Source organism: Pelmatolapia mariae, linkage group LG14 (assembly GCF_036321145.2).
Source record: "Pelmatolapia mariae isolate MD_Pm_ZW linkage group LG14, Pm_UMD_F_2, whole genome shotgun sequence".
Lineage (NCBI taxonomy): Eukaryota > Metazoa > Chordata > Actinopteri > Cichliformes > Cichlidae > Pelmatolapia > Pelmatolapia mariae.
Window position 1 is genome coordinate 22291047 of NC_086239.1, and position 14272 is coordinate 22305318.

Consider the following 14272-nt stretch of genomic DNA (forward strand, 5'->3'; position numbering starts at 1 on the left):
TATAGTCACTTAAAACACATGGAGGTTGGGTTTTTGGGGTGGAGGCTCCGAAACTTTTTGACTAATTGTTCCCTTAATTTTGCTTCAGAAGGTTTTAAATACAAACAAACAAAAACAAAAACTCTAGCTAAAGACACTTTGGGTAATCAGATCTCTGGCCTTGTACCATTTAAGCATCAGTTTAGCCATTTTTCTTTTACTTAAGGTTCTTTTGGTGTCAGGCACTTTGTAAAAGACGCTTTATAATAAACTTTAATTAGAGACGTTTGTTGGATCAGGCGTACCCATAACAACTTGCCTATGAACATTTAAATCTGCAACACTGAGCCTGCTAGTTAGGATTTTTTTATTATGAATCATAAGGACCGACATGTTATCGGTTTCCTGATTAAGTGCTCTCTGTGTAAAGACAGATACTCACTTTGGTGAACTGGCCCTGGAACATTGTGTGTAACATTAAAAAAAAAGCTTGACATTTTATTTTAATATAAGCACACATTTATATGATACTTGGAGAACAAATCACTTGTTATAGTCACAATGCTTTACAAAGTTCACATGAGATTACTGCATTGGAAAACATGTTTATTTAAAAATGTACTGGAAGTTGCTCTCTCATCTAAGATGAAGAGAAAGCAAGTTAAACTACAATTCAGGTTAGAATTTTTTTCGCCCCCGCCCAGTAAATCAATTACAATTTTCGTGTACAAAACAGAAACATTTTAATTAAATACATTTTTTAAAAAAAAAAGACGGCTTCCATTCTTTCTCATCATTTTAGTTTCTATTGCATTTGAATGAATCTTATTATACACAGCATAAACTCATTAATCTACATTTGTAATCATGTTTTTCCCCCTCTATCATTCACACATGGCAATTTTAAACAATAAAGTGCTTTTTTTTTAAATAAAAAAAAACAACCTTCTCTTCAATCAATCTAAGATACACTGAGACAATACCAGCGGCCCTCTTCAAGACAGTGGAATCTGACGGACACGTGCACATTTACACACAAATACTCAATCCCACACACGAGTAGGCAATATTTTCACCTGGCTGTTTGTTCATTTATACAGTGTATGTTTACTCTGTGCTTTGTATATGAAAAGGTCTCGAGCACACAGACTGAGATTAATCGTTCTGTTAATTACTGCTAAGTTTAACTTAGTCATCTGATTCTTTTTGCTATCCATCTTTTGTTTTTGTGTGCCTCTTTTTTTTTTGAGGAGGTGGGTAGATTTGTTCAACAGCATCCACACTGACGGTAACTTGTTGTTTCCATTTTGTTAAGAATCAAGCTGGATCTGCACACACACACACACACACACACACACACACACACACACACACACACACACACACACACACACACACACACACACACACACACACACACACACACACACACACACACACACACCACAGTCTGTTTCTTCAAACCCCGTATTGTCCACTGTCAGTGAACATCTTGCCTCTTGTCTCATATGTGAGCCGTGAATTTCAGTCATTTACAGAGGACTCTCCATCAAGTATGTAGAACAGCTTTACTTCTTGAAAATCTGTTACACACACATTGTATCTACTAAAGAAACTACGGCGTAGAGCTGTCCTCATGCAAGAACTAGTCCTTCAGCCAGGACCGAATGAGTGCCACGGTGCGACTGTCCACTGCATCGTGGCTGACAGCCACTCTTTGCGTGTCATGGCCCATTTCTTTTGTCTTGCCCACATCATGAGACAAGGGCACTGTCTTACAGTCGAGAGGGAGCAAAGAATCTCATGGCATTGATTTCTACTGTGCTTCCATTGATTTACCACTTTTGCTCTTTGTGTTTCGCTTGGGAAAAAATTACACGAGAGCCGAGTAAAAACGTTGATATCTCAATACACCGCTGATAACTGAGCAGGCAAAAACTGCAATAAAGTTTTTCAGCTTGCTGTGTTCATAGGCGATTCAGTGAGAAGCTCGAGTAATTTTCCTTCTTCTTCTGCCACGACGCGCAAGTATGACCTTTGCCATACAATCCTGCTCACTGCGCTCTACATTTCAGCAGCCTGGTCATAGGGCAGCAAAAATATTACATCACGGGCTGTGATGTGACTCTGACAGCCGACACTTGAAGAGCTGCGGTGATGAATAGCTTAACGGCATCTCCCTTAATGATCACAACGTCCATTAACAGTTAAGGAAGGCACGTAATGCTCTGAGAGTGCTCTCCAGTCACTAGATGAGATTTATGTCCTGCTGTTTTGAGTGACAGGCACTTGAACACCTTTCTGTCCTGTTGCTATGGATGCAAGAACAGAAAAGGCATATTAATCGTTATGCAGCAACAAATTACACCAAATGAAACAAGAAGTAACGCTGCTTACAACCAAGAAGAGTAAAAACAGGCATTTAACTAAAAAGAAACTCACCCAATCGGTATTTCTCTTTAGCCTCTGCTCTCTCTTTGGCATCAAAGTACCAGACTGTGATGGCATAGCTGCAAGAGTCAAGAGGTAAAGGCTGAAATAAGAATAAAAGCTCATCTTTTTATGGACAAAGAACTATGACTCAAAAAGGGGGGAAAAAAAAGGAAAAAAAAAGAGACAATGTCGGTGAATTTTATAAATTGATAAAGCAGGAACACAATGGTCGTAACTGTCACAATGTAACAAAAGAAACAAATAAAAACTAAAGTCGACCAGGCCGCAGACGTCACAGGCAGCATAGGGTTAATTCCTGCTGTTTCTCATCTCTCCTGTGGGGCTGTATTGTTTATTCCTGTCTCTCATGTCTTTGCCTTTCCAGCACGAGTCCTGCAATCGAACCTTCCTCCCCACTCCCTCCCACAGACCTCCTCAGGAAACACATATTTCCTGCCTCCGGCCCCACCTCGCCCCCCACCAGTCAAGACGCAGAGGAGAGGAGATGGGAGAGTAAAAGGCTACGTGTCACGTGACCTTGTAAACATGCAAACGCTTACGTCGGTCTGTAAAGTGGGTCCGAATTATCTCGTGTGAGCATCAAAGAAACTTCAACCCATGTGAAACCCAGTTTTCTATACACACGTAATCAACTGTAGAAAGACAGCGACAATGACCACGCTCAAGTAAAACGAGAATAGAGAGGGGAGAGAGAAGGGAAAATATGAATTTAATCTTTTTTTAACCTGCTGGAACAGTTTTGATAAAAACATATATTGGTTTCTGCACAAAAAGCCTAAACTGTATGTTAATTATGATGTACTTATAGAACTGAGCAACAGAAGACAGTTAGCTGCCAATAACCCATTGCATGATTTTACATGAATTAATATGCACGTGTTACTAACCGAGTTGAGTAGGCTGGCCTAACTTCATGTGGGTTCCTGCGGTCAGACCAGAAGATGAGCAGCCGGTCGAAGAGAGGTTCAACTTTGGCTACCACATTTTTGCCTTCAGGATAGATCTGCAGCAACCCGCCTTGTTTCTACAAACAAGACAAATGCATAACAGAAACAGAAGTACTTATTTCCAAAGTACATAATGTGAATCCCTGAGGGTTTACCCGGGTTACCAAATACAAAATTTCAATAATAATGCAATAACATTAGATGCACATATGAACTAATGATGATTAACTTTTTTTCTCATTTCAACTGAGTGAAACAAATAGTGGAAAAAATGTACCTTGGCATCCCAGTTCTTGTTAAGATAGTAGATACAGGTGATGCACCGTCCATCACCGTTAGGGTTGTCAATGTGGCGCACGTACCCTGCCCCGTTACCTGGGTAACAGGCAACCATGGCCTAAAAACAGAAAAAAATGGGATCATTAGTTATAACTTGATACACCATTATAACAAAAAACAGAGTTAACTTTTGATTTTTATTCTTCAGCCATATTTGCGACAGGCAGGACTGTTTGAATGTTCGGCCATTCCAGCTCTCTCTCTCTCTCTCTCATATATATATATATATATATATATATATATATATATATATATATATATATATATATATATATATATATATATATATATATATATATATATATATATATATATATATATATATATATATATATATATATATATATATATATATATATATATATATATATATACTATTTGAATATTTAATATTTTCCATAGTGTTATTAAGTGGGCAGAGCAGTAAAGCAAAAAATATGTCAGAGTTCAGCAAAGAAACGATCTGCAGAAACGGTATCCATTTTCAAACAATGGTTTCACGCTGGTATTTCCCCTGCTTGACGTCTGAGAGTTGGAGGCTGTGAAGCAGGAGAGCACTGCTTTCTCTGGGGAGACAGAGGGAACTGAGACCTGCGTAAAAAGTCCTTCGTTCAATGCACATTCCAGACAAGGGCCACTACAGGGTCACGTGGCTGTAAGCTAAAAAATAGAGCTGTGCCAAAATATGATACATATAAGGCTGTGTGACATATCCTTCAGATTAACAGGGGCATATTTGTGCTTCAGTAACTTTTCAAACTGTCTCCTCTGGCTTCAAGTCTCCTCAATATATGAAAAATCTATAGCTGATTCACTTACTCACTGACATCAGCTTTTGCTAGCGGAGATTGTGGGTGATGCATTTGGCAGCGTGTAAAGTAACGATTTCATTATTATCTCTCCAGGTTGACAACAGAAGAAGATACTGTCATTGTCTTGACTTATACTGTTCTGCATGGGAAGCAAAGCTTACAATACGAGTCAGCGCATCACTTCAGCTCAGCTGAGCAATACTATTATTCGTTGCTAACAGCTTCTGCAATGCCGCAGTATCGATTTAACTCAGCTGACGCTATCGTTTAAGTTCTTGTACTACAGTGTGCAACTTGTACCCTTAGGAAATGAAAGCCTGCTCACATAGATTTCTAAGACAAACACACCTGCCCTAGTGTTGTTTGTGAAACTCAAATAAAAGTGACTGTAACACTTTGTGGAGGAGAGCTTTGATGCATGCTTTCCTGCTCCTCTTGCTGGGCTTCATAGAAAAGTGAGCTTGATTGTGTGACTCGGCTTGGCAACAATTGTCTGCTCTCATTACTGACCAGTGCTCAGAGTTAGCGCTCATTAACCTCTAGACCTCTTCTTCCCGACTCCAACTGCCAAACGGTGTCCGTGTCAAAATGAGCAGACTAATTGTACAAAATGAAAAGCTGATATTTGTGTCTGTTGCTTATGATCATCAGAAGTATCGCTTTACATAGAATTTATTTCAACAAAGTCCCTACAATAATACAGAAAAAGCTCCCAACAATCAGATGACCCCCTATGAGCAAGTACTCGATGACAGTAGGAAGAGAGAAAAAAAAACAACAACAACAACAACAACAACAACAACAACAACAACAACACCCTTTTACCAGGAACAAATTTCCAGGAGAACCAGGCACTCTCTTGGGTTATTTTGACTTTGATGTCAAGGTCACCAGGATTAGAACTCGTCTTGAGATTTCTATTAGATGTACCAGTGGCATTGTTTTCAAAACCATACGTCGCCTTGTTCGTGAGTTATTGCATTCACAAGATTTTTTTTTTTTTTTTTTTAAGAAAACCTGACCTCTGACCTTGAGGTCGAGATCAGTGAGATTCAAACTTGTCCGAGATTTTTAGTAGATAGACCTACAGTATCTATTTGAAAATTCTAGGTGACTTCCTTTTTTAGTTATTGCATTTACAAGATTTTCAGAAAAATATGACCTCTGACTCTGACTCTGAGGTTGAGGTCACTGAAATTCAAACTTATCCATGACGTGCAGTAGATATACTTATGGCATCATTTGAAGCTCCTATGACGCCTCTAATTCTGTAAATTCTATCGCAGTCATAAACTAAGTTGTCCAAGCCACCCATCCAGTGAAGTGACAATAGCCCGTCAGCCTTTTACGGCTGAGGAGTTAAAAAAAATAAATAAATAAATAAAAAATTTGCCTTATAATTGGTCATTTTCAGCTTTTTTTTTGAACAACTGATCGTTTGTTTTGATGTGCTAACCCTTAGGACCTCTACTTGTTGACTTGGCAACATCTTCATGCCAAACAGTGACAAGAAGAAGAAAATACCAGACAGGAGTCTACTTTTAGCACCCTGCTGTCACTGTCAAGTTCACATATTACCTTCTGCTGCTGACCTTGTACCACAGTGATAACAGCTGATACGGTCTTGTGGGGGTACGTGCCCTTTTGTGCAGACAAGAAGCTGCTCTGTTGTGCAAAGGATAAATATCCACTCTGTCATTAAACAGACAGCAAACTGTATAAAGGTATAGTTTGGTTTTGACTTAATTCAAAAAGGAAACTATTCAGGTTTAGAATACTTATGAGTATAATTTTTATAAGTAGTTTTATTTTAATGGCAGCTATCTTTGAAGCAGAGTGGATTCTGGTAGGCAGTTTGTGATCATCTGAATCGCGGCTATTGAGAATGGGAAAATGGCATACCAGACATTTTGATACTCAATGACAAATTTGATTTTTTTAACAATGAGTGTAAATATTTTGGGTGTGCATGTATTCGAGGAAGTATGGTTTCCCAGCAAATAACCCTCTTTACCCCCCAAAATGCCCACAAACTGTCTTAACAGCTGTAATTAACCACAATTAACATGTGATATGCCACACCAGGCATCTCAGCCCTAGCCCTGAAGCATAATCACATTAAACACACACAGATACACTGTGGCTATCAAAGCGTACACAAGAAGGGTATATAATTTAGAAGATGAGTTATTGTTTTATTTTATTTTTTTTTTACTTTAAACCCACCTGAGGTGAAAAAAAAATGAGTTTTCTAACACAACGACAGTATTCAAATAAGTTTCATATACATCCACATTGCATCAGTCTACACCTGTCAGTTGCATAGACACCCACAGACACACAATACTCGGTCAGCTAAACAGCACAAATCGATCCTATCTGTCATTTCTGGCCCTCCTCACCTCTTCATCTCTGCCCTCAGTAAGTTCAAGTCTAACTGGCACCAACCACATGCCTGCCCAGGACCAGCATTAATGCTGTAATGGCAGCTCTGGGTAGATACCCAGGTGACGGGCAGGCAAGCAGAACAAGCTGTTCTGGAGGAGAACAAAAATAAACTCCAATGCCACATGCATATTCAGATAAGGGGAATGATGGTGGAGGTGGGGGTGGGGCTGGGTGAGGGGATGGCTGAACAAATACAGGCATTGCCGTTTGCCAAGGTGATCGAGTAAAAGAGAGGGAAGGCATTTTTAATGCGTGTGACGCACAGCAGCGAAAATGTTGCAAGTTGTCTGTGATGACTCCAAACGCTAAGGAGAATTTCAGGAACAAAAAGTTTTCAGTCTGGGTTTTGGTGGTAGTCATGTTTCTATAAACATTTCAGGATTCGTTAACCTTCAAGTAAACTGTTTTGAAATCCTCTTTGAGTCATATTACTCATCTGCTGCAACAGATATAGACTGCACAGATCAGTTACTCGTTATGATTGCAAACATTACTATTTTAAAGTCCCTTGCGGATCCCACAAGCCTTGTGCATGTCTCCCAAACTCTATGCTATGAAAACATAAGAGAAGTGTGTTAGCAGGCCAAAAGAAGTCCTCAAGCTCCACCACATTTTGCCGTGTGGCAGCCCTGAGCCCTTTGAATCATGAATCAAAGTCAACAAGTCCTTGATGGTGAATGTTTGGAGCTGCTCAAGGACTCTTCGGTAAAACAAATGTTTTTCAATTCTACAGTTGAGACCTGCTGAGTCACTAACTGTCAAGCAGCAGAGTATTTTTGCTCCATTTTCAAAACTGATTACTCACAAGCAGCCAGGAGAGCAGGAGATTTCATATAAGGCAGAAAAAGAGATTATTAATTTCTTCCAAATTGAGAATGAGATAAGAGCCTGGGTGAATAAAACTGAATAAGGCTGAACTGCTCTGCCACTCCCAGCTCATATCTCTGCCGTCCTTCCAGTTTGATGTCACGCCCCGCTGCTTAGCCAGATTCACCTCTAGTTTGCTGCTCATATAAGCTGAAGGATGGTTTTAGAGTGTGTGAGAAGCGGCGTGACCTGGACTAGGTGAGTTCAAACAATAACTCTATCTCGCATGACAAGATATAAATAGTTAGAAACACAATCAAATTCAAATATAATAAACAGCCTCTAGTGTTTACAGTATATTACTGGGGGTTGTGTGAACATAACACAAACGAAACAAAAAAAAAAAAAAAAAAAAAAAAAAAATGGTGAGATCATAGGCTGTGCCCTTATGAGTCAGTCACACTATAGCCACAGTTGCACTCATTATGTATGAGTCATCCCTGAATATTAGCCTAAGCAACACAGTCAAATGACTATTTCTGTAGGTGTTAGCATTTGCATGTACACGATACACTATTTCTCTTTTTTAAATATAAAATTAGCGCAGCGGTGCCTGGCAGCTCCACTTGCAGTGTCCACATATTATGCACCAAGCCTGGGTCCTTTAGAGTAGTAGACCTTGCATAACATCACATTAAGATGCATTCAAAATAATAGGTGAGCGTCCTTATAAACAAACCAAATGTTAACTGTTAAAACTAAAATCTGGTTCTATTTACCATCTAGATTGTCTGAAAGGAAATTAAATTGATTTAAAAACTGAAAATCCAACCATTCATCCATCCATGCTAGGAACTCAGTGACTAGCCTGCGTGTTAGGATATGACTTCTGGCTGCTGCCTGCACGGTGGCACTGCTGAGCTCTAGGAGGGGCATCTAAGGACACTTTACTGCAGAAGACAGACAGTCCTAATATGCCAAGCTTCTGCTGCATCGCCCTTTCTCACTTACTCATCACAATCTTCCCTTTACCCCCTGATCCACTGCACGTTCACATCTCCTCTAACCCATCCCTTATCTTTGAGACTTTCCCAGTATCACCTTGGGTCATGTAAACTACATTACCATTCCTTTTATTAACACTATAATCCTTGCCCTCCCCCCCATACGTTCTCACAGGCAGCGAACCCGGCCTTCTGCTGACTAACAGTAGACAGGCTTGGGGAAAAAAAAGTGCTACTTACTGCTGGTGCGGCATTATTTTGGGCATTGCCAGGCCCTCTTTTTCCTCTCCTCATCTCTTTCATACACAATGCGCAGCTCTACTCTGTATGGGCCTGTTACCAAGGTAACGGCAGGGAAATATTTTGCCCAAGTAGCAAATAAGGGGCTTGATAAGACGGGAAAGGAGAAAGGGAGTAAAGTAAAGGACATGGGAAATGAAAATGTGGAGAAAATGAAAAGACGAGAAGAAGAGCAGAACACCAAGAAGAAGAAAAAAAAATACAAGTGCACTCTGGACAATGAGACGAGAGGACGTACCCCACAGTACCCACACAGTGCCCACACAGTGCCCCTTCCATGTATCTGTACTGCCTCTTTTCCTTTCCTTATCACTTCCTCTTTCTTCCATGCTCACTCCACAATTGCACCTATTGCAATGCTGTCTCTCGCACTAATCCACACAAACACCCCGTCAGGACATTTTGTACTATGCGGCACGGACCTTTTCCTTTTATTTTTATGCACCAAGAGCACACGATGTGATTTTGGCCTGGGAACAACTGCCGTTTAGGTCTCGAACATTTTCACCAAGGGGTCACTCGGTTGGTTATCCCATCTAAGAGAGAATAAATGACCAAGCAGGTAAAAGTTAACACAACAATACATCCTTCACAATAAAACAGTGGGATCTAATGATCAACCAAAATGGACTCACTGTCCTCCTAATTTCATGGCCGCGGGAAACTGGAATCAGCACATTTTACATTTACAGCATTAAAGTTCTGTATTGAAGATTTGCATACTGTTTCCAGGGTTAAGTGTTTGTTCTTTTGTTGTTGTTGTTGTTGTTGTTTTCAAGATCGAAGTAACACCTTCGATGTGTTATTGACTTCAAAGATAAATCCACTTCTGTCATGCAAGTAAGCTGCAGCTTAAAGTGTCAAAAGATAAAGAGTGTTTTCTAATGTGAGACAGGCTACACGGCAGAATGCCATTCAACAGTAATGCACAAGAACTTACTGTTACCGTTTTTGCACTCTGAAGTGCAGGGATGGGGGTAATTGTGGAAAACTGGGCATGTGTTACCCTTACACAGCTCTGCTCAGGCATTATGTTAAAGTGGCTTCACTTTACTGAAGCACCACTGTCGGCCCAAGTCTAAGGGAGCAAAGGCGGCTGCAGTGAGATAAGCACAGCAGACCTTGTTTAAACACCGTCTCAAACTGACGTAAATGGTAAGACGTGCATTTAGGGCAGGGTGCTATGTACGGTTGAACAGAGTTAGCAAGGTTGTGGAGGAAGCACTATGGAAATAGAGGGGAAAAAAGAATATCCATCCATCCATGTTTTATTATGTCAAACAACAAAACAGTTGTTTGATATGGTTTCAAGCAACTTTTTACATCTGTGTGTTATATTTTGTATAGACATAAAGATAAATGCTGGCTACTTTGCTACACCGCTGCAAAGACTGAGGCGTGTGGTTGCCAGCTTGCAGGCAACAGCTTTCCAATGCGGAGCACTAAAGTGTCTATTTTTTCAGATCAGATCACATTTGGTCAACATCAAGAGCCATCCTGGATGTCTTTTCCACAAAACGGGTTACGCATTTCAACAGGAGTTAAAAAAAAAAAAAAAACCAAAGGGAAAAAAAACCCAGCCTAGACTGGCGTGTAAAACGCAGACAGGGGGGAGAGCATACAGTGCCCCTAACAGATATACACAGAGATAAACACATGGAAAAAGACTAACAAAGTTCATTTCTTTTCTTTTTTTCCTTTGCTCTTCTACAATGTTTTTCCAAACTATTGGAGAACTATTTTGTAATTTTGGGGCTCATTCCTAAGGGCCGCACTCTGATAATTGTGCACTGTGTCTGAAAAATATCAATGGAAAAACTGGGGCACGTAGTGATGCTAAAGTAAAATAAGGGGAAAAAAATATGCTGCTCACGTGGCATGAGATATAAGATAAGGGAAATGAAAACAAACACTCCTCTGCCATGCCAGTGCCATGTTTGTGTGGGTCAAAGTGATGATAGAAAATTCTGGCAGAGATAAAGCGATGGCAGAGGAGATACAGCCCCCGAGAGTTTGTTTTCTTCTTCTTTAGGGTACCAGAGGTATGAAGGCAGAGACTAGGACGGGGAGATAAACTTCAGCAGGCCTAAACCTAGTGCGAGTAGGACTGCAGCCCCTCCCTCTCGCATGTGCCACAAACACAGGGCTCATCTTGACATCCTATCAGCAGGAGCCCTGCGCACTCTCCCCCTGTGGTGCGATGGTGTGTGTTTGCCTACCCACATGTCGGCATTATAGAAGGTAAAGCAGGGCAGACAAGACACAGCCTAGCACAACTTCAATGAGGTCAGACTGACGCTCTACTCTGACATCCTTTATTGTCCTCCGTTTTCCCTGGCACGTTTCTTTTAAAACCTCTCACCCGCACCCCCCTCCCCCACTCCTCTCACCTTAGTGCGTCCGTTGATGACACAGTTCCCCAGCTGTCCATTGGCAGAGCTGTACATGACGGCCTCATCTATGTGAGCCATCAGCACTCCAATGTTCTCGCACCCGGGCTCTTTCCCCTCCACCCAGGCGATCTGGTCGCCCCTGATGTTAAGGGAGGGAATGGTCTTCTGGCTCACCAGCTGCCCACCGCGAAACTTCCCACTCTGATTTAGAGTCTCCACCTCTTCTAGGACTCTGTCGCCCAGCTGGGAGCCCAGGAAGTTGTCCTTTACACAAATCCCATAATACCTCATGCAAGGGACGATGTACTGCTTGGCTATGCGCTCTGCTGACCAGCCAGTCCCTGCAGGAAGTGGTGGGTTACGGGCAGCATGTACCCCGGGTGCAGCTGAAAGGCCTGAAGAAGCCACCTTACTGTGCCCACTGTGCTGATTATTAGGGGCAGCGTGGGTTAAGGAAGCCAACTGGTTGGAATGGGAACTGTTGCCACAGTTGACAGCAACTGAGAGAGGGGCGACTGCTCGAGCCACTCTGCTGGTTTCTGTGGATTTGCTTGCAACACCTCCATCTACCAACCTTCTCCGCTTACAGTCCGAGTCCCCTGAAGCGAATACTGGGTCCACAGAACCTCCTGGTCCGGGTGACCCCACGCTCTGGCTGTTAACAGTCTCTGGCCCAATCTCCCGATTCTCCCCACATCTCTTTTTCTGCTGTTGTGCCTGTCTGGTTTTTAAGTCACCATTGAGTCTCCGCGTTACTGACGGGTGCTTCTCATGAGCAGTCCAGTCCCCGTTCTCCATCAGGCAGGCTCTGCTGGTGAGGGGGTACCCGGGGCCCTCCGTTTGCCCCTCCACCCCCGTTACTTGGGCAGGGTAACCATTTGGCGTCTGAGCCAAAACGCCTGAGTGGTTGCCCTCTACAGTTGCAGAAGGCGACACCACCCCGCCGCTGTAGAGCGGCACGCCGGTTTTGCATTGCTTCGTCGGGGTGGTGATTCCCGGGGAGTCAGTCTGAGAGGCTAGATCCGCGAGCAACTCCGCCGCGGTTGGACTGCCGACCGGCGCCGCACATAAGCCATTAAGCCCCATGTCCGTCCGGTGCGTGTGATGAATCTCTGTCGGTCCGCTGACAAACTGCCTGCTGTTCGCTCCTCTGTCCTGCGAGTCTGAAACAGCGACGGATCCGCGGGCTGGGTTTACAAGGTCCGTCTGTTCCAAACTCTCCATTTCATCTCGTCATCTGCTGGATGCGCACGTACTTCACGTCCTCGACTCATTTTCTAGCTGAGCCGCTGCTGCTCTCTCTGGGGGAGAAGATCCCTGGCGCAACCGATGGAAGTTTCATGACTAAGTCCTCCTCTGCTGCCTTTGATTCCTCCCATTTCTCCGGTTTAAATACTCTGAAGCAGCGTGTTTGTTTGTCTCCGTGTCTTATATACATTCTGGGAGTGTGTTGGGCATTTCTGTGAAGAGCAAAACGATACACTTTAGACCTATTAATAGCACAGTGCAGACCACCTGTCACAGCGAGCTGAGGTAAATAATTCCTAATATTTATGTGGCGCAACAAACTCCTAGTTTGGGCTATATGCGGTATTTCTATAGGCCTACTCGTAGTATTTTTAAGTGGGAGCAAGAAAACAGTGCCAGAGAAGCAGCCTATACATTTATAATCACAATCCTAAGCATATGCTATCAGTGTAAAGAAAATGAAAAACAAATGTGCAGGCTAATATTTACTGCAGCTTTATACCCAGATTTTAGTCATTACAAAGAAGGAAGGTCAAAACAAGTCACTTTTACACACAGTTGGGCTATACCACCTTGACAATGGACACGAAAATAATAATAAAAAAAATAATATAGAATAAAATGAGCACTATAAAAGGAGCTTTCAATATAAGCTTCGACATCGTTAAGTGTATTAAATTTTGACGAAACACCAATTAAATTATTTATATTTCGTCTTTGTCTGTCATTCATTACCAACTTAGCAGCACCACTATTGTTAAGTGCCCCTTGAAAAAAAGAGTGAAAGACTAAACTGGTTTATTGAACGCCATTAAAAAAGAAAAACGTCCCACAGAGTATTAAATAAGTTAAATATGCAGGTTATGGGGTCTAAAAGCGTTGAAATTTCTCGCCGGGAAAGCACAATCCACTGCTTACCTACGGCAGCCTACAGCAATGCAAATCCTCGGCGAGCGTACGTGACAGGCTGAGAGTACGCATGTTATTTCCGGGATTGTCTAGCTCGTGCGTCCGTCCCATCCAATTTTCTTGCCGGTTATAAATAATATCCAGGTGGCGAGGGCAGCCAACGGCGGCCTGACACATTAAACCGGGCGGAGGGGCGAAAAGAGGAGCCCGGAGATCCGCCAGGCGCCCTCAAAACACCCAAAAAAAGCGCTCCCCGTTGTGTCGGTGAGCGCCCCCAGTTTGTGTCTGCCTCCCCCCACCCCTACTCTCTTTCGCCTCCTCCCACAGCTCTCTCTCTCTCTCTCTCTCTGTGCCTCGCTCCACTCCCGCCTGCCGTTTACGTGTATGCAGGCCGGCCATGTGACTACTTGCTACTATAGCCGACCTACAGCAGCAATAACACAAACCGCCCATATCATGAGAGAAAAGAAAAGAAAAGAAAAATACTATAGAAAATAATGCGTTTATGTTATTCAAAGATTTTAATATTTATTTAAACAATACCAGAATGTAGAAAAGTTCACCAAAGTATAAAAACGTAGGATAAATGTCAGACTTATTGTCTTTACACTGTACTGGTCGGGGGCAAATAT

General features: G+C 42.3%; 1 protein-coding gene across 1 annotated transcript; it reads right to left on the minus strand.

Moving 5' to 3' along the window:
- Window positions 1-498: 498 nt before the first annotated feature.
- Window positions 499-13920, minus strand: egln2 (egl-9 family hypoxia-inducible factor 2). Its single transcript, XM_063493677.1, has 6 exons — window positions 13650-13920; window positions 11481-12943; window positions 3658-3777; window positions 3321-3457; window positions 2422-2489; window positions 499-2291 (listed from the first exon to the last, which is right to left on the minus strand). Exons 2-6 carry the CDS (start codon window positions 12705-12707, stop codon window positions 2239-2241), a joined length of 1605 nt encoding a protein of 534 aa, XP_063349747.1. The 5' UTR covers window positions 12708-12943; window positions 13650-13920; the 3' UTR covers window positions 499-2238.
- Window positions 13921-14272: the final 352 nt, after the last annotated feature.

Excerpts from the sequence above, each read along its gene's own strand:
- egln2 (XM_063493677.1), bottom strand. The coding sequence starts at position 12,707 with ATGGAGAGTTTGGAACAGACGGACCTTGTAAACCCAGCCCGCGGATCC. Across the intron at positions 3,458-3,657 it reads ACAAGAACTGGGATGCCAAG|AAACAAGGCGGGTTGCTGCA; the intron begins GTACATTTTTTC and ends TCTTGTTTGTAG. Across the intron at positions 2,490-3,320 it reads AGGCCAGCCTACTCAACTCG|CTATGCCATCACAGTCTGGT; the intron begins GTTAGTAACACG and ends TGACTCTTGCAG.